At 24.2% G+C, this 20,613-nt stretch overlaps 2 protein-coding genes and 1 long non-coding RNA gene across 8 annotated transcripts in view; 1 reads left to right on the top strand and 2 right to left on the bottom strand.

Moving 5' to 3' along the window:
- The window catches only part of LOC126900570 (uncharacterized), a 22,705-nt gene extending 21,008 nt beyond the window's left edge, over window positions 1–1,697 (bottom strand). Inside the window, exon 1 of the long non-coding RNA XR_007702881.1 lies at window positions 1,439–1,697. This is a non-coding gene — a long non-coding RNA (uncharacterized LOC126900570). The remainder of the gene's footprint in view (window positions 1–1,438) is intronic.
- LOC126900569 (FMRFamide receptor-like) overlaps window positions 1–5,821 on the top strand; it is a 46,993-nt gene extending 41,172 nt beyond the window's left edge. Inside the window, exon 4 of the mRNA XM_050676386.1 lies at window positions 3,276–5,821. Within this exon, the coding sequence (XP_050532343.1) occupies window positions 3,276–3,752 (477 nt within the window). The 3' untranslated portion in view covers window positions 3,753–5,821. The remainder of the gene's footprint in view (window positions 1–3,275) is intronic.
- Window positions 5,822–8,220: 2,399 nt separating this feature from the next.
- On the bottom strand, window positions 8,221–17,290 carry LOC126903030 (AP-1 complex subunit sigma-2). 6 transcript variants are annotated; one of them, XR_007703403.1, is made up of 6 exons: window positions 17,237–17,290; window positions 15,706–15,884; window positions 14,527–14,635; window positions 12,885–13,022; window positions 10,039–10,142; window positions 8,221–8,566 (listed from the first exon to the last, which is right to left on the bottom strand). XR_007703403.1 is itself a non-coding variant. In XM_050680936.1 (6 exons), the coding sequence occupies exons 1-5, from the start codon at window positions 17,273–17,275 to the stop codon at window positions 9,350–9,352; spliced, it is 468 nt and encodes a 155-aa protein (XP_050536893.1). In that variant the 5' UTR covers window positions 17,276–17,290; the 3' UTR covers window positions 8,221–8,566; window positions 9,324–9,349. The 6 variants fall into 6 exon arrangements, 5 of the variants coding, with proteins under 5 accessions (XP_050536893.1, XP_050536889.1, XP_050536891.1 ...); XM_050680936.1 differs by lacking the exon at window positions 10,039–10,142 and adding an exon at window positions 9,324–9,352; XM_050680932.1 differs by lacking the exon at window positions 10,039–10,142.
- Between the last annotated feature and the right edge of the window lie 3,323 nt (window positions 17,291–20,613).

Genomic DNA, 20,613 nt, shown 5'->3' with positions numbered 1-20,613 from the left:
AAAAAAAAAAAAAAAAAAAAAAACACATCTTAGTAATACCAATACCTTCTCAGCTTCGCATCCAAGCTAAAAACAGGTCAATTGTTAAAAACAATGAGAAACACGTTTCCATACTTAATGAACACTCTATATATTAGTAATAAATATTTAATGAACATAATTATAAATACTTTCGTGTACTATTAATGAAAAATCTCTCTATTCATTACAATTAAACAATAAAATATTAGAGTATAAATTCTAAATCTTAATAAAACTTATTTTTAATTAAAAAATATCTAATAATTTTTATGATAATCATTAATTATCTATTTTAGTATATATGTAATTTATATCATAACAAGAAAATATTCATTCACACTGATCTTAAATAAACTGTTAAATAAAATGATTAAGGCCCAACTTGTTTCAAATGTAAATGTTACATACCAATGTTACGATTTGATGTTGAATAAGTAATAAAAAAATACTTGTAACGAGATGTTTTTCATTAATATTTTCTTTGGCTCTACTCACGACAGGAAACCATAACACTGCCTTGGCGACGGATATAGATAGAATAGTAGTATTGGACAAAACTTTATGTTTGTGCAATAATTTTAATCTTACAACAAAAGCGTTTGTAAAAAAAAAGATATGTCATCATTAACTAAACTTTAAAATGAATAAAAAATGACTGTATTCACCGAATATAACATACATACATATATATAATATTACACATTAACACTCATATTGAAATTTGTAACTTATTTTATCATTTTATTATTAACTAAACATACATAAGGAAACTATTATAATTGTCTATGTTTTCAACAAGTCACATTTTATAAACGACTTCTAATTATAACTAGTTGCTAATAAGACTTTGTGATTAGTGATGAATTTTCTCTAATCACAAGAACTTTATTGAAATATAAAATTTTCCATAAAATAAATTTTTTACATGTCCTTAAAATATTATATTTTTCAGCAAAGCGAAATCGTGGATTTTCATAAATATTATATAAAATATAATTTGTAACTTGTCTGAAGACGTATAAATTTTCTTAATCGCCATGTAAAAAAAAATAACTTAGGAAATAGTACGTTATAAAATCTAAAAACAACAATAATTTTTAAAATTTTTATCAATAAAATAAATGAACCATATGAGTTAATTCCACTACAGCACTTGAACAATTTTTTCTTTTAAAATGTCACACCTTTAATGTACACTTACGCAGCCAACACACACTAATGATTATAAACAAGACAACTAGAATAGACAATAAATTAATGGACACAAATGTTTTTTTATTCAACTATTTTTCTAAAATATAACAGGAAAATAAATTTCAAATTGAACACGTCAAAGTTGCTTAATGCGAAAATAAACATTATTGAACTTGTTCATATTTAGGAACGAGCGATTTTATTTATCCAAAATTATGTTTACCTTAAACTTTATATCTTTTCTTTCACAACCTCTTCGGTATATTTTTTACTTGTAATAAGTTCTCTAATGGAATATTTTATTTTTTTAAACATTGCCTGAATAACAAATCGACTTGAGAGCACAATAACTCAATGAAAATTTTTAAGAATTTAAAAATGTTATCAGTTTAAACCAGGTTATACCCAAAGTTATTTGGTAAGTGTGCGGTAAATAATATTTACAGTATTACCATTTGATATAATATAAGTTAAAAAGCAAAAAAAATTACTTGAATAATAACTAATAGTTATAATTACTACTAATTTAATTATAATCAATTTTATCTAATCTATAAAATTAATAAACTGTTATGATTTTGAATTTCTATTTTGGTAATTACAATACATGCACTATTTTTTAATGAAATTAAAATTAAAGTGCCTTACATTGTTATGAAATTTTCTATTTTATTTTCGATCAGGATGTTCTTAAATTTAGCGATTAATACAAAATTAAGATAATACGTTTTATTTGAAAGACTTAAAAATTGTGTAAAATATAAACTTTTGGGCCTTAAAAAGGCAAAAGAGTAGTTGAATTTAATAAAATAAAACGCAAAACATTTTTTACTGCATATAAATAGTTGTTGTAATTTTTTACAGTATAAAGTATAATTTATTCAATTTAGTGTAACAGATGATAAAATCTGTACATAAATGATAAAAAAAGCTTACTAATTAGTTGTATATAACGCGTATGAGTGAAGCTCAACTATTGTACATATACCTTAACCATGCTCTGTACCCTCTCTATCTATTAAAATACTCTTAATAAGTATTTGTTCTATAATTGTTAACGACCCATCAAAACTTTTTGTACAGAATGGGTTAAAAAGTGATTATTTTAAAGTATTGAAAAAATATTAAATGTTTTATATTTTCCTAATGGAATTTCTTACGATATATCACAACATTTAAAAGTTACCGAAAGTACTATATACTGATTTGCAATGGTGTAATAGTTTTTCAATTTTTAGTATCTCTTGAAAATGTTCAAAAACTGAGTGAAGCTCTTTTTGAAATTCAGTATTAAAAAAAAAAAAATCAAGCAAACTACATTGTTGAGTACTATGAAGCTTTATTATAAATTTGTTTAATTAAAATCAAATATATAAAAGTCATAATGTGACTTTTTTATAACAAATCTGAAAAGCATAATTATACAATTTTGAGAATTTTTGTACTGTGCAATAATATATTAAATAAATGGTTAGAACGAACAACTAACTGAAATTAACAAAGAAATAATAATTAAAAATAACAAAGAATTTCTCCCGTAAAAATGTTGCCAAGAACTGTGTAAATTATACCTTCACTATTCTAGATTTAAGTGTACATTCCAAACAAATTACTGAATTATAAAAGTTTTATGGGTTTTATTAACTAATCAATGCTGTTATTTTATAAATTTTATCGTTTAATTAAAATTAAAAAGCAATTATGTAAGTTTTATTAAGTACCATTATTGACAACACTGAATTGTTTTTAAACTTAATAAAAACAGAAAAAAATTGTTGTTAATTGATAAATAAAACTACAGAAACCAAATTGTAATTGATGGTTGTTAAATAATTAATTGAGTAATTAATCGACTAATTATTCTGATATTAGTTGGACGATTGTAAATCCTAAAATAAAAATCAATATAAAAACGCACGTCTTTAAATCAAACGAAAACATCTTGAGATATATAAATAGTCTTAAAATATCTCCGGGAAAATAATTAAAAATATCGTATTTTTCAAAATTAAATCAAAGTATGAATAATTTTTTTAAACAGTTATGTTCTTGTTGGACAGGGCAATGTGGTATGGAACAGACAGAGGCAAGAAAATAAAATGACGATGACTCTGATCGCTGTTGTCATCATGTTCTGCGTATGCCAAACGCCAACGGCCGTCATGATGTTGGTGGCGTCCATGTACGAGCCACCGGAAAAATCGGCTGCGTACTACGTAAACCGTAGTTTGCACACTATATTCAACTTCCTCATGGTGGTCAACGCCGCCTCTAACTTCATATTGTACTGCGCTATGAGCCGCAAATACCGGCGCACTCTTATGATAACGTTCCTACCGTACTTCGCAGCACGGCACACTCGCACGACAACTCTTCAATCATCCGTGAGTTGTCCGAGGTCCGCCACCGTCTATCGCCACAACACTGAAATGACGCAGATGACCGATTTGAGCGGTTACGGCAAACGCGATCCTCTCCTGTGCATTGAAGCCGATGGCCGCAAAAACAGCACGTCAAGCAAATCCGACATCGTATAAATCGTTTATCGGCAGCGCATTAGCTTCATCTCCTTTACCGCGACCGTTCGCCGTTTCCTCGTCCTGTCTATTCTTTCTACGCCCTACTCGAACGTCAACTGATAAGACGATCGAATCACGTGTTCAACGCACGCGACAACCGCGTCCAAAGGTAGTGCATTGAACCGTCACGGCGTTTGGTAACATTTCAACGGAAAACGTTTTTCCAAAGGCGTTACAGTCTAAATTACAACCGCCCAAAATTTAAATACTATTCAATGCTATTATACATACTATCTAAACACCATTGTGGATATTGTCCAACACGACGTACTCGATTTAAAAATCATTTCGATGTTATTATTGTGTAAAGAGTTTTTTTTATATATATATACAAATTCTCGTCCTTCCCGTTTTGCAAGTATGTGTGTGTGAAAGTTGTTAAATTTTAAAACAATTGAAATTAGTTATTAATTATTGTCCTACGCTCCAGTAAGCTTAAAATAAAAATTCCAAAGCTTGTTTTAATAATATATATAACGGAACATTAATATTAAAAAAAACTTTTGTTGAGTTTACATCAGTTTCATTCTCACCGAACCATTTGGTAGGGGTGGGGGTAGCTTAACCCGAAATAGTCGGATCTGGAATTGTATACTTATATTTGTTTGCAGTGTATATGTGTGTTAGAGTGGACTATATTTTAATTTTAATATCTGGCAACATAAAACGTAAGGCGACAATGTTTTCTGTATGCCATTTCAGTGCCGGTATTTCGCTATTTTTACAATGCACTGCGGCAAAGGGACGATGAAAAAAATGACAGCCGTCATACTATTCCGTATGCTTACTTAAGAGCAATATTTATTTTTCTGGTCCGCCCCCTACAGTGTAACTCAACCTAACCGTAGGAATAATGAATTTTTTTTCATACATTAATTATATCAGTGATATCTTGATTGTAAATTGAAGGGTATTTTTTCAAACGTATTAGTTTCATTTTTTTAATTATAAAGGACACCTAATCTAAATAAATATATTATATTTAAAATAGCAAGAAAAATGTACATTTTGTGTTATTTTAAAAAATTATTTGTAAAATAGGCATTTTACAAATAATTTTTTTTTTATGGAAATAATTTGCAAATACTAATTTCTGAAATCATTATTAAATTCCGCACGATTTGTTCTAGAAGAATTGATAATTTACCCAATATTGACTTTTTTGGAAAGTTACCCTTCAATTGTGTTTTTATTTTCTGATAATCATGAAAAGATTTAGTGAAATAAAAGCTTATTAATATTATAAATGACCAAGTTACCAATTGGAATTATAAGTTTTTTGATTTATAATTTTAATTACTGAACATTAATATAAAAAATGTTATAGACAAATAGCTCATTAAATTAATTAACTATTGTTTTATATAAATTACAGGAGTTGATTGTTGTATAAAATTTATAACTATTTGACCAACACTTGGTCTTGGTTCTACCATTATACCTGGTTATGCCAATTATAATTTTTAATTGTATTGATACCTAATACATACTATATTGAGTTCTAAGTTCCTGTATTAAAATTTGCATTTAAAAATCATATTAAAGATATTTACATAAATATCACAGTTTGAGACATAATTATACTTCCTACAAATCATGTTTTAATAATTATCTTATTTAAAATAATATTTGATAATTGTAGTGTAAAATAATATATAATAAAATTTTATCGGAAAAGTGAACGTGTCATACATTTCGAGTCCCCTCAACTGTTGCAATATGCAATTGTATATTGTTTAGTTAAAACTCGTGGTTTTTAATAATTATACTTCTTAAGTTTAAGAAATGTTGTTCCTTAGTAACTTTCTATGTAACCAATGTATGTCTTCAGTAATAAATTTAATTAAAAAATTACAACTATGTCAGGTAATAATTTATACTTGCCTATAGATACATACGAACAAACTTAAAATCCAAATATTTTTTATAAACAATATATTTTATTTTATCATAATAATCGACGCACTAAATGTAAACACCACTGAAAACTAATTTTTAACTTATGGCAAAAAATCCGTCTCAATTTTTTAGAAAGTATTTACTAATTACGTCATAGCTATTTTATAGGATTAATATTTATTTTAGTTATTCTTTATCTAGTTATTTTAATTATATTTTTGTCGTATAAACTTAAATATATCCATTTCTTTTTTTAATAAAAATGATCTTAAAATTTTAATACATTTCTCAGCTTGAATATGTTTTAAATATCAATAGATATGTATTTATTAACAACAGTATATTTGAGAACCAAACTTGAACTCATGATAAACAATTTTTTTTTTTGTTTTTCACTGCACAAAAGTTCACTTCAAGTTAAAGTATTAATGTGTTGATCATTTATAGTTCAATACAATAATCGATTATGCATTATAATTTTATGTACAGGCAATTGAAACAAAATTCGGATGTACCGTAATCTGTAAACAACTGGAGACTGAATTAGTATTACACCTTTATAAAACAGAAGATTATCGTTAACGCCAAACCTGAATAAGGTCGGTTTTTTGATCCCGCCAAACTGATTTTCTACCTATCTATCTACTAAAAAATTTGAAAACCATTTAGCTTTTTCCAAGGCTCATTACGAGACAGTGGCGGTTTTAGCGTATGGGCAGGGTAGATAGGTGTCTGTACCAAAATATTCGACATTTATTTGTTAAAAAGGTCAATAGTAACGTTCAGGTCTTTATTTAAGATTTTTGCATGGGGGATTAATATTGATGTGCAAACAAAATAATTTTTTACCCATCGCCATCAAATGAGTTCACCCCAAAAAATGTTTGCCCCGCCCCTAAATATGATTACGTCATTTTGAATAATTACTTATTTTATCACATAGGTACACCTTTATAAACAAAATATATATTGCGATAAAATATATTGATACGGCCTTTTTTAGCGGAAACGATGAACGCCCTTTAAAATATTTTTGTGACATAATTTGTATGCAACTAATACACCACTCTTTAGATAAGAATTATGATTATACATTTTTTTACCCGATACTTACTAGATGCATCCCGAGGTCAGGAAGAAACAAATTTTATATAAAAATTGCAACCCAAATCGTATTGTAACTTAAAAAGACTTTATACTACTTGCACCCTTTGTTGAGTGTCATGAGGTACAATTTCAATACCAGTGGCTTTTCCAATGTCATAAAAAATATTTTTACAATACAAATATTATGTAATATATTCATACTACAATACTTTACTTTAAGAAAAAATGAAAAAGTTTCAAACAAAAAGTTATTATCATAATTTAATTTATTCAATTATACAGAGTGATTTTTTTATCATAACCCACTCAATTACTTACAGAATAAATATATTTAAACTTTTTTTTTTAGTTATCTTTAGTTACACATTATTCTTGAATTATTAACTATGTAATATTTTTTAAGTTCATCCCTTATGCCTTGAAAGGGGGCCAACTTTGGGTTTTTAAATATAACACATATTTTTAATTTAATAGAAAATGTTTGAGTTTTTAATTTAATAGTAAATGGCATTTGAATTTTAAATATAACTTTATTCGTTTATTAGATATAAATATTTAAAGTTTCAAATTTTTGAGTTAATATACATGTATAATACACAAGGTATTACAAATACAGGTAGCTAATTGGTTTTTTATGACATCAATATTCGTAGGTACACAGCATTGTTATTATCAATGGTAGTAAGGCACATTGTTGTGAGTTCATAAATACACTAACTGACTATTTAAAAAGTATATCTATTGATAGTCATAATTGATAATAAACAATCCATGACTATGACAGCGATGTCATAAAAACCATTTAGCTACCTGTATTTGTAATACCTTGTGTATTATACATGTATAATATTAACTCAAATATTTGAAACTTTAAATATTTATATCTAATAAACGAATAAAGTTATATTTAAAATTCAAATACCATTTACTATTAAATTAAAAATATGTGTTATCATTTAAAAAACCAAAGTTGGTTTTGATAGGTTATTGTTTATGACAGGTGAATCACTCTGTATACTTAGGCCTGAGGGGTGAAAATTGTAGATAGACCTTTATAATTACGAAGAAAATCGGATGCAATTCATAGTTTCCCGAATGCAACTAGTATGCGTTCTTTTTACAACAGAAATCGCGATAACAACACAAATCCGAGATTGATACTAATATCATTGTCAATGGTTTCTATATTAAAGAGCACCAAAACATTCGTTTAATAGATATAAAAAAACATCCGTATAACAGCTGTTGTAAAGTGCCACTATAATTGACACCTACTCTATTTAAGTTAATTAAAATTAAGAAACATCTAAATTATCAGTTTACGAATTTTCTAACACATTTTTTTTTGTTTTTTTTTTTTACACATTTGGCTTAGCAATTTTAAAACTATTTGTGAGATAAATACACACACACAGCGACGGATAAAAAAAATAATATTTAATTTTTTTCTACTTGTTTTTAAAAACAATGATCAATCAAGTGAAAAATGGTAATTAAATATGGACGGACATATTGTGTGTGCAAAGTTTTAAAAATTAAGTAACAATCTAATCATGTTTTTTTAACTAGTATTTAACTAACATAGTATTTGTATAAGTGAAAATAATCGTATAAGTATAGTAAAAAGACGATTGATTAACGTCTTACGATCTTTTTACGATCTTCTATAAGTAAAATAAATAATTGGAATGTCAATGGTTTATTGTGTTCATTCGTATAATTCAACCCAAGCCATGATCTTCAAAGAAAGTTTGAGGAGTTTCTTCCTGGAAAAGCAAAACATATTTTATAAGTATATATATATAAATATATATATATATTTTTTTTTAGGGAAAGTAATACATATTTTTTTGTACGTGTAGAAAACAAGTTTTTTCGGGAAAACGAACTATGTACAATTTCGACAATTATGTAGTAAAATAATTAACTAGTATTACATTTAATAGTTTTTAACCTACACCATTTGGTTTTAAATAAAGTTATAATTTTACTTGATTTATTTGAAGAAATAAATAATTAGGCAAGATTAGAAAATAAACACATTTTGGTAACGTTTTTAAATTATTAAAAAACAAATAAATAATTTTTCAATTAAACTTTTGTTTAAGATAAATAAATACAATGACGTATTTTGAACTCTTTATTGAAAATTGTCCTAATATTTTTTATAAATCCCAATTTGTATTCCAACACTTTAAATTGTTATACTTCTACTTATTATTAAAATTACTAGATAATAGGATGCTGCAAATAGAATTTTTAAGGTAATATTTGGAACAAAACTTGAAATACACCACCCTGTATACTAACTAGCCTAAACTTTTAACTAAAAGAAAATTCATATATTCGTATTAACAGAATTAATTTCTATAACATTATGCAATCAATTGTTGAAATCAATAAAAGCACACGAAATAGAATATAATAGAAAATATATGATAAATAAAAAATTAACAATTAAATAATTTTGTAAATAAGATATAAATATTTAATTAAACTATACTATGTACTCATATAACATACCGTAGAACCAATATAGCTTGATGACATCACTTGAGACAAAAAATTTAGGTAAATTATGATCATATAATGATAAAAATATAGTTTAAAAAATTGTATTAAGCATAAAATAAAAGATAATAAAAACAATTTCACCATCAACCATTATGCATAGATGCAAAGCAAAAAAATTTAAATATGATATTTATTAATTTTTATAAATTTTTACAAGTCTTACTAATGATAAAAAATAATTGATATATGTGTAATAAACTCAGATAAAATAAACAAAATATTAGTTAAAAAAATTATGTATCAGATTTGAGCCATAATAATTAGATATTTAATACCCACTATTTTTTTGAATGAAAATAAGTTGTTTAGCATATTATGAATATTTTGAGCTCTTAATAAATTTTTGGAAACTAAATTTATCATAATATATGTATAAGTTAAATAATTTACACTTATATACTGACAATATGAACAAATATAAATTGACTTTCTTCTTCTAATAAGCCCTCACTGAAATTTTATACACATTTGGCACAATGAATAGTATTTAATATATACGATCATTAAAATGATTGATATGTTATTAAAATTAAGTACCATAATTTTCAAATCAATGATTACATTTATAACCTTTTTCAAAATAATGAAGTTATAAATTACAGTATTATTGACGGTCCACAAGCACATTGTTTGAATTTAACATAATCATATAAAAAAAAATTACAATAATACTAAAATCATTAAGTTGAATGAGGAACACATGAGATTATTTAATGGCTGCCTTCATAATAGGCCAATCTCTTTCAGAGCACCTTCGACTGCCTCCTCCTACATATAACATATATTAAAATTGTAAATTAATATCCCACAACGTTGATAACATAAAAACAAAGAAAACACTATGGATAGTGTCTGTAAACTATGAATTTCGACCATGCAAATTAAAAAAAATAAAAACAAAAAAACTATTACAGGATAATAAACACATATATAGTATGCTAAATCAAGTTACATACATTTGTTTAAAAGTATGGATATAGCTAAATAGCTAATAAGAAGTGTAACATAAATTACTAGGTAAGCCACATCATTAAAAATGGAAGGTAATTTTAGTTTTATAAAAATAAAAATACAGGATTAAAGCTAAATTTTATGGATTAATGAGGTAAAAAAAAACAAATATTCTAATTATAAAAATTAACCCAGTGTATTATTTATATAAACCTATGAAATTCAAACAATGTTAAAACAAATAAATACATCAAATTAACACTTAAATTCTATTTAACCCTGTAAAAAAAAATAACGCTTACATGAATAACAATAATAGCAGTTTAATTAATAAATCTAAAATGGCATTTTAACAAATGACCAAAAAATAAAAATAAATAACTAAAAAATTATAACATTATAAAAGAATTTTTTTAAACATTATAGTGTTAATGAGGTCACATAATAATTAATATGTACAATTATTTAGTAACATAATGTAATTTAAAAAAATTATACTACAATTAAAACTTTTTTAGAAACATTTACGGAAAATAAGTATCTATAAAATGAGATTATTTTAAAATTAAAATAAACTCATTTGATTAATTTGACTGGATCATTTAAGCCATAAAATTCTTTATTTTAGACAGTTTCTTTTGGTAAAATTATTAGAATACATTTCTAAAAAACTACCATTTTTATTATGATTTTATAAAAAAAGTATGATTAGAACTCAGTAACATTTTATTAAATTAGTAAGCCACTATCATAATTTTTGTTTTTATTAAAATTTCTGGTTAATATTTTATTTTTTGATATTAGAAATAATTATAATTCATATATAGAATCTAAACAGAATGAACTAATAGTTATTTTGACTAGATGATTACTCATAATGTATGTTATTAAAGAAATAAAGAATTATTATGAACTCACACTAATATTCATTTTTTAAGTTATATACTTCATAGAGAAAAATTAGTAATATGTTTTATGAAAAATAAAATAAAGTTCTTATTTAATTGTTCACTTAATAAGTTTCTTATGAAAATTGTATATCACAGAAATATAGACATTTTTATAAGATTGCTTCAGACATTTTAAATGTATGTTAACATGTTAAACTTATTATCACTTAATGCTATTAAATTTTTAGTTTAAATTTTGAAGTTTATTTTATTGAACACATATAACTGGTTAAAATATTAAATTTTGCAAGCTATTGTTAAATGCTTTTTCAAAACTAAACAAAAGTACTAATAGGGAATAAATTAAATAAAAGGAAGTAAGCTATTAAATAAATTGCATCAAGTTTTAAGCATAAGATCCTAGATAAACAATACATATAGAAGATTAAGTGTTAAATTATATTATGCAGCATAAATTCAAGCATAGCTGTTAATTATTTTTTTCAATTTAATTGATTATTTAATAAATTTAATCTTATTATTTTATAGTCAAAGAAATAATTTTATTTAAATTATTTTATAACAAATGAGGAATATAATGAAAATAATTTTCATTTTTAAAAGAAACGAATACAAGAATTTATAAGAATAACTAAACCTAAAAAATTTCAAGAAAAACCACCCAAATTATGTTTAAATACAATAAAATTATTTTATTTTATAAGAACAAAGTAATTAAAATAATAATACATTTTTTGACAGCTAAATTTTTATATATGCATTAACATAAGTTATTTTAACATATAATTTTACTTTTGAAAATTATGTCAAATTAAAAAAAATTATATAATATAAAATTGGTGTTATTAATTTTTAAGATTAATTATTATTTGAGGAACAATAAAATTATCTTATAATACATAATTAAGAGTTCAATTTCAAGCAATAATATATGATAAAATAAAAATTAATGATTTGAAAAATTTAACTGTCAATTTTTATACTTAAATCTTGTAAAAATAAAAAATTAGATTTTTTTAACAAAATAGTAGAACAAAAATGAATAAATAAAAATAATATATATATATATATATTAATTGATGGTAGCTAAAAAGAATAAAGGAATGGGAAATTAAAAAATACAAATTTATTTAACAATTATATTATTATTTTTAAATTTAACAAAAATAAATTTAATATATTAAGTCTAATTTTGGTTATCATACTTTGGTTAAGAATTTAAAAATTTGCACTTTGATTTATATAATTTATTATACATAAAATTTGACTAAGATTTTTAGTCGACTAGAGTGAATACTGTTTTTAAAATATAATTATATTATAGATTTTTTTCTTTGAAAAGAACACAATTTGAAAATTAACATAAATAAACAAAATAATTAATAATTGAATAATATTTTAAAGTTAAATTATTTCAATAACTGAAGGAGTTTTTTTCTTTTGTTATTGAGTACATACAATCAAGCACGTTAGTTTTTTTCTTATTAAGTTGGCAAGATATATGCAAACAAAATTTAATATGCATTGAAGCCATTAAAATATAATTATTCCAATTTTTTAAAAGGATGGTAACTATGTTTTTTAATTTGATAAAATAATAACTACAAAAAAAAAATTAAAGTTCTAATGGAGTGTTTCCATAACTAACCTCTTGCAAAAGATCCTGTGCAGATATAGCTTTAAGAACATTTTTCTTGCTTGTCTCTTGTATTTCACCTCCAAGTAATAGTTCATCTAATATAAAGTATGCTTTTTCAAAATTAAAAATTATGTCCAATTCACAAACCTACAAAATAATTTTGAAAAAAACTGTAATTAGCCATATTTTAAACATAATGCTCTATAATTAAATGATGAATTGAAATATATACAAATTATTAATTAGGAAATTTTATAATAAAAATTGACCACTTGTGGCTATTATTAAAAATTAAAACTATTTTTAAAATATTAAACTCAAAATGCTACCAAAAAATTACTAAAAAATCTCGGGTATATATTTTAGAAACAATGTTACCATCATCAACACTAAACACATACTTATGTGTATATATTTAGCGATTTTGATTTTTTAGTAATTTATTTGTAACTTTTTGAGTTTATTATTTTTTAATTTTAAATTAATAATATGTTAAAGATAGTTTAAATTTAAAATTTTTTAATTTAATTACCAATTTAATAATTTTATAAAAAGATTTACAATTAATAATTTTTCAGATAAACTATCTTATTTTTACTAAAGTTTGTACATTTTTATTTTTGTTTACATTTATAGTAATTTGGATAACTATTTATAAGCTACTAATCTATCAGGACACACACCACTGATGATTCTTCAAAAAATATGTATTGCCATAATTTAATAACTAGTTTGAGTGCTATTTTATTATATCATATCAAATCAATATATATATATATATATAAAGTGACTGTGTACAGAATAGCTACCATAAACAAGCATTTTACTAAAAATGTTCAGATTCAATTGATTTGAAATACCTATATGTTACTGTCATGTTTTTAGGGGAAATAATTGTTGATAAAAATGTTGCTTATGACAATTAGTATACAAACAGTTGATATATTATCATTTTACTCTAAAAAATACATGAATGATGATGCACAAATAGAGTTTAGTGATTAGCATTCCTCCTATAATGTAGATAATTTTACTTATTGTGATACAAAAATGTGTTTTTGGTTGGGGAAGAGCATTTAAATACTTCATTAGGTCCTACTACAAAAATGATTAATTACATTTCCAACTATGGTGATAAAGAGGTATCCCTCCCCCAAAGTTCCCCAAGGTTTCATTAAAGGGCAATGTACAAGTATTGGGTCCAGTAGAAAATGTAAAATCAGAATAATGTACAAAAATTAAAATATAAAGGTACAAATTAATAGATTAATTTAATACAGCTATGTAATTAGTTAACCTTTTAACTACTGCTGTTGTGAGCAGAAATCAAAGGATAAAATTAATACATAAGTATAAAGTGGATAAATTTTATATAATAAAATATTTAAGTTTAAATAGTTATCAATTTATTTGATTTAGAGTGAGCTGTGAATAGATATTCTCAAAATAATAATCAATGAAAATTCTTGATATAATTAATGCACAAAAATATTAAATTTTTTTTCGAGAATTTTCACTATATTTCTACAAAATGTATGTTTATTTTTATCTTTACTTGGCAACCATAAAGGATTTTTAAATAAAACTTAATGTATATCATGAATATCATACAAACATTTCACATTCTAATACCATATATAAAATTACTCACACTGCCAAAGTATTTGTCTAATAGTTCAACATAACGGTGAATTATTTCTAATGTTAGGAGCTCATTATCATTCTGTTCAATTGCACAACAAAAATATAAGCTTGCATACCTGAAACAAATTTTACAAAAAAAAAAAGAAATGATAAAAGCTTTAATTTTATTTGAGTTTAAAATCAATCATATAAGACATTTTAAAATTGTTAATAAAATGTATTTATTTACTTTATACTAAAAGGAAAATAAAATAAACTCAAAGTCAAATCTTGGGAGTTAGGTAGTTACCAAATAAAATTATTTTATTATAAAATTTTGAAATTTACTTTAAATCATTCTTTTGTTATGTATGAATAATGCAAAATATATAAAATGTATATTTCAAATCTAATAAGTACAACTTACGTTGATAAAATGATGAGAAAGTTTTAAATTATCAAATCATTCAATTCAGTTCCATCAATTTTAGGTATAACATCATTAAATGTTGTATGTTAATATTAACACCTGGTGTCTGACCAATGACTATTGTCACAGGGGTATATCAATTATGCAGTTCAAAGATGGATAATGAGAGCAAGACTTATCAAACAAAATCATTATTATTAGGTTTTAAGAAAATTTTTAAAAACTATCTTCTATATTCTCCTCAAAATTGATCTTATTTGAATCATATAATACAAAGTGTTTGTTTAACTATGACTCAAGTACTATATTAAAAAATATATATATTTATCTAAGAAAATGACTGAATGATATCAACTTACAGGCTAAAGGTTTGAAAGATATTAGCATTTTTATAACAAGATAGAATAAATTGTGTGATTTATTAATGCCTAGATATTAAATAGTCACTAGCCTGTTAAACGGTTCTGCACTTTACCTCCAATTTTTATATTAAAGAGTTAATATCATCTAAAATACTGGTCCAAAAGTTGTTATTGACCAGTAATTTTCTAGTTTGTAATATGAATTAACATGATTCTATTTAAAAATCTTAAGTTGATTAAATTCTAAAGGAAAAAGAGGAGGGATAAGAACACAACTCGGTTCCCCAACTTATTTTTTTCAGTTTCATATAAAATGTCTACAGCTTAATTTTGTATGATAGATTTTCACTAAAAAACTTTTACAGAAACAATTATGTCTTTCAATTTTTATTGAATTTTAGCAATTTTAACTTACCTTTTGTAAACAATTTTTAATTCCTTCCATTCAAGAAAGCTGCACATTTTTGGTTTTCTAGCTAAGATTGTAGTTATGAGCTCTCTAGTTATTTTTTTCTTCACTTTGTCAGGATGAGCCACATACCACTTTTGAAGTCTGAGTTTTCCTTGACGGCTAAACAATAACATAAAGTGCATCTATATATAAACAAAAAAAAATTAATACTGTAAGTTAAGGAATCTTTTATTGCATTTTAAAATAGAAAAATTAAGTGTATCAAGTCAAGGAAAATAACTAAATAAAAAATTAATTATGTGTATTTAGAATAATATTCCAGAAAATATGACAAATCCAAAAACTTTTGATCTAATTACTATTCCATTGAAATTTTTTAAAAATAATTATTGCTTTTTTAGACTACATTAAAAGTATATTTTTTATTATTATCGCTAATATGAAAAAATAATTTTTTTCAAAATTTCAAAATAGCGATTTTTTAGTATTTTCTTATAGAAATTGTTGATGGGTTGATGATAATTTTAGGGCAAGTACTTATTAACTTAAAAACATTATAATACAGACAGTATAGCTAAGCTAAGTATACTCGGGCAGAATACACATATACAAGTACTGGCTAATGCCACACTACATAACCCTTCACTCTATGTTTATTTTTAAGATTTTTGTAACTTAATAAGTATTTGTCTTAAATTAATCATCGAACAAACAAAAGTTTTTTTAAACTTCAAAATCTTTTTTGAAATGTTGAAAAGAAACAAAAATTTTTATTATTATTGACAAATAATAAAAATATACTGTTAATATAGTATAATAAGGCATTAATAACTTTTTTAAATGCAACAAAAAATAATTGTATCATAAGTATTAACTGGATTTGTCATTGCGACTCATTTTGTATTGTATCAAACATTTAACTTAATGTCTCTAAAAATAAACAATATTTTATTAATAATTGCAAATGATACTATTAATAATATAAAATTTAGAAAGATATAAAATACAAAGTGTTAGCCTAAGCTTACAGCTAGTTATTTGGTATTAATAAGGACAGCAAATTAATGTTTTATTTCATAGAATGGGAGGCAACAGATATCCAAAATTAAATAATATTTTCCAGTGTACAAATGATATAAAATAGTAAACAATAAAAAAAAAATACAAATGAAAAAACTTTCAACATATTCAAATATAAATCACTTTTGTGATTATAAAAGTAGCTTTAATTTTAATTAATGATATCATACTAAACTTTTAGAGATTTATTACAAAGGTTAGTAAATACATTTATGTTATAACAGTAGGTAGATATAAATTTAATTAAATAACACTGTAAGAACTATTTAATAATTTAATCATATAACCACGTCTTAATTTTGGTTATTTGATTAAAAACATTAAAAACCTACCATATTTTAGATATGAATACGTACACACATTAAAAAGATTGTTTTATTTTCAGTACATAAGTTTAAAATTTATAATTTTAAATTGAAAAATATTGTTATTTAAAATATTAAATTGTAATTACTACTGTAACAATCTTATGCGATTCCAAAATTGTTAACATTGTAATATTTCCTTATCAATTAACACGTCTAATAGACATACATTCGAACGAGTGAGAAGCTACCAATTTCAGCTCCACCAACTTCTTATCACTAACATAATTCAGTTACCACTGAGTTACCAATTAATTACATGGTTTAAGGATTTTCCCTACCGCTAGATGTAGCCTAATAATACCATGAAGCATATACGTCAGTGTAACTGAATAGTACAAGGATAAACAGCGGTAATAACACTTCGTAGCCTATAAAGGCCTAGCTAGCCTACCTACTTAGCATGAATATTAGTAATTGATTAGTAGTATTATACTGCAGCTACTCGTGTAAGGGTGGAATACTATCAAGAATTTTATATGTGGTTACCATTGTGTTACCAAAAAAATTATTAATAATAAGAATTAGATAGATCAGAAATTGGTAGCTTCACGCATATCCACTCGGTCGGATAATCTTTGTACCAATGATCTTTAGTATTGGACCAGTATTACCAATGTAAAATCTTTATTAATAAAAAATTACGATAGCAATAATTATTGTCGTTATTTTAAATGTAGTAATTATTACCGTATATAAAATTTGAATTACCACTTTTCTAATACATTTTCTCCGTATGATAGAATTTCTATTTGATGATAGAAGCATAATGAACCTCCACTTCCATTAATCAAACATAATTATATTATGCTGTTGTAGTGTTATAGCGGAACATGAAGAAAATCCACCCAACAAATATTATATTTGTACTATAGAAACAAATTTAAAAAATGAAGATTTTTATCTTTACAGCTACGTATTAAAATTACTAGTTTCACTTAAACGAAATTTTTTTTTTATATAGCGTACACAAGGAGCGAAGTACTAATATCACAAAACTTATCTAATTGTAGCTATCAACGACATAATTTTGAAAAATTTATTATTTAATAATTAAATGTTAATGAAAATTAAGAATATAATATTGTCTTATTTGCAATCATTGTTAATAGTTGATGTTCCATCAAAGGATCCAGAATTTCATATATATGTCACACTTCAGTATACTAATTATACTTAATTACTCTGAGACCAATTACACCATAATTTCAGTACCTTAAGATAATACAGATGATTAGAATAAAATATCTCATTTAGGAGTGTCAAATTATAATAGACTGGAGCAAATTTTTGACCGACATAATTTTGTCCTACTAAAAAAATAAAATACTAATGTGTATTCAAATTTATAGTTAGTAATAACAAATTAATTAAAATTTAGTGCAACAGAATTACAAAACTTTACAATCATTACAAAGTACAAATTATAAATACCGTATTGCGTTTCTGTTAACGTAACACAACAAAACATAAATAAAATTACGATAGCCACGATATACAACAAATATTTAAATATAAACTATGTGCATGGACTTAAAAAAGTTCATAAGTCTGTAAATGAGCCTGATAAAAATTTCAAGCTTTAAATTGAAAAACGCCAGTGGCAATAAGCATATTTTTCAAAAAATACCAACATTTTTAAACGCTCACGGTGTGCCAAAATTTTTTTCATTTTCGCCAAAAATTTTCTCAGAGTAAGTTTGCTAAGCTATATTATTAAAAACAAACATTTTTGAAATTGTAACTCGTTACGTAATTCTTCCAGTATTGATAACATTTTTAATATTTTATTATACCGTTGATTTTTTTTAATTAGCCACTCGATTTCTCTTAACATAATAATTACGTTCAAAATTATTACGTTTATTATTATTACAAAATTTTTGTATAATCTTTTAGCTTCGATGCGAAGCTGAAAAGGTATTAATTTTACTATGATGTTTTTTTTGGGGGGGGGGTCTGTGAACGCTCAATCTCAGCTCTCGCTGGACCGATTTTGATGAAAAATAAGTCAAAAGATCACAAATCGTATCCAGTCGAAGACATTACCCTCAAAATTTGAAAAAAATTCCCTCGTTTCACTTAAACGAGGGAAATCCCCCAAAAAATTACAAATTTAAAAATCGCTAATTATCGAAATTTTTTTAATTTTTTTTACTTAAAATTGCCATAACTTTTTTAAAACTTGTCTTTTTGGTGAAAACGGACATCAAAGTTAAAGAAAAACGTACGNCTTGTCTTTTTGGTGAAAACGGACATCAAAGTTAAAGAAAAACGTACGATTTCCGAGAAAAAATTCTCGATTTTATATTTTATATTATTAAATTTACATTGCTATAACTTTTGGAAAAATGTATGGATCAATATTATTATTTTTTTATTATAAATTTTTATATACCCCTTTCATCTGACACACTTTTTTTGTAAATCGGATCATACCCCTTTATACAAGGGATGGTCAAAACTTGAAACATGCGTATTGAAACTAGGATATTTTCAATTTAATTTTTTAAAATGTTCCAGAAATACTGACACTTATATATATATCTTAAATTAAAGCTTATGTAATATATTTTAATTTGAAAAAAAAAAAATTTGACCTCTGGATTTGTCTTCATGGTAAAAAAAATATAGTTTAAAAAAACTAAAAAAACACGCTTTTAAAGCACATCGAACTAAAAAGTTAAAAATAATTTTTAAAATAAGCTTAAAATAATTATGAACAAAAAATACTAGTATTATTGTGATAAAAACGTCGGGCGTTTAATATACGAAAAATATGACACAGAGCACCCAAACGCTTTTATCACAATAATACTAGTATTTTTTGTTCATAATTATTTTAAGCTTATTTTAAAAATTATTTTTAACTTTTTAGTTCGATGTGCTTTAAAAGCGTGTTTTTTTAGTTTTTTTAAACTATATTTTTTTTACCATGAAGACAAATCCAGAGGTCAAATTTTTTTTTTTTCAAATTAAAATATATTACATAAGCTTTAATTTAAGATATATATATAAGTGTCAGTATTTCTGGAACATTTTAAAAAATTAAATTGAAAATATCCTAGTTTCAATACGCATGTTTCAAGTTTTGACCATCCCTTGTATAAAGGGGTATGATCCGATTTACAAAAAAAGTGTGTCAGATGAAAGGGGTATATAAAAATTTATAATAAAAAAATAATAATATTGATCCATACATTTTTCCAAAAGTTATAGCAATGTAAATTTAATAATATAAAATATAAAATCGAGAATTTTTTCTCGGAAATCGTACGTTTTTCTTTAACTTTGATGTCCGTTTTCACCAAAAAGACAAGTTTTAAAAAAGTTATGGCAATTTTAAGTAAAAAAAATTGAAAAAATTTCGATAATTAGCGATTTTTAAATTTGTAATTTTTTTGGAGATTTCCCCCTTTTACGGGGAACGAGGGAATTTTTTTCAATTTTTAAGGGTAATGTCTTC

Source organism: Daktulosphaira vitifoliae, unplaced genomic scaffold (assembly GCF_025091365.1).
Source record: "Daktulosphaira vitifoliae isolate Bord-2020 unplaced genomic scaffold, ASM2509136v1 Scaffold_3, whole genome shotgun sequence".
Lineage (NCBI taxonomy): Eukaryota > Metazoa > Arthropoda > Insecta > Hemiptera > Phylloxeridae > Daktulosphaira > Daktulosphaira vitifoliae.
Note: the sequence above shows the minus strand (reverse complement) of the source record. Positions and strands in the feature narration are given on the sequence as shown.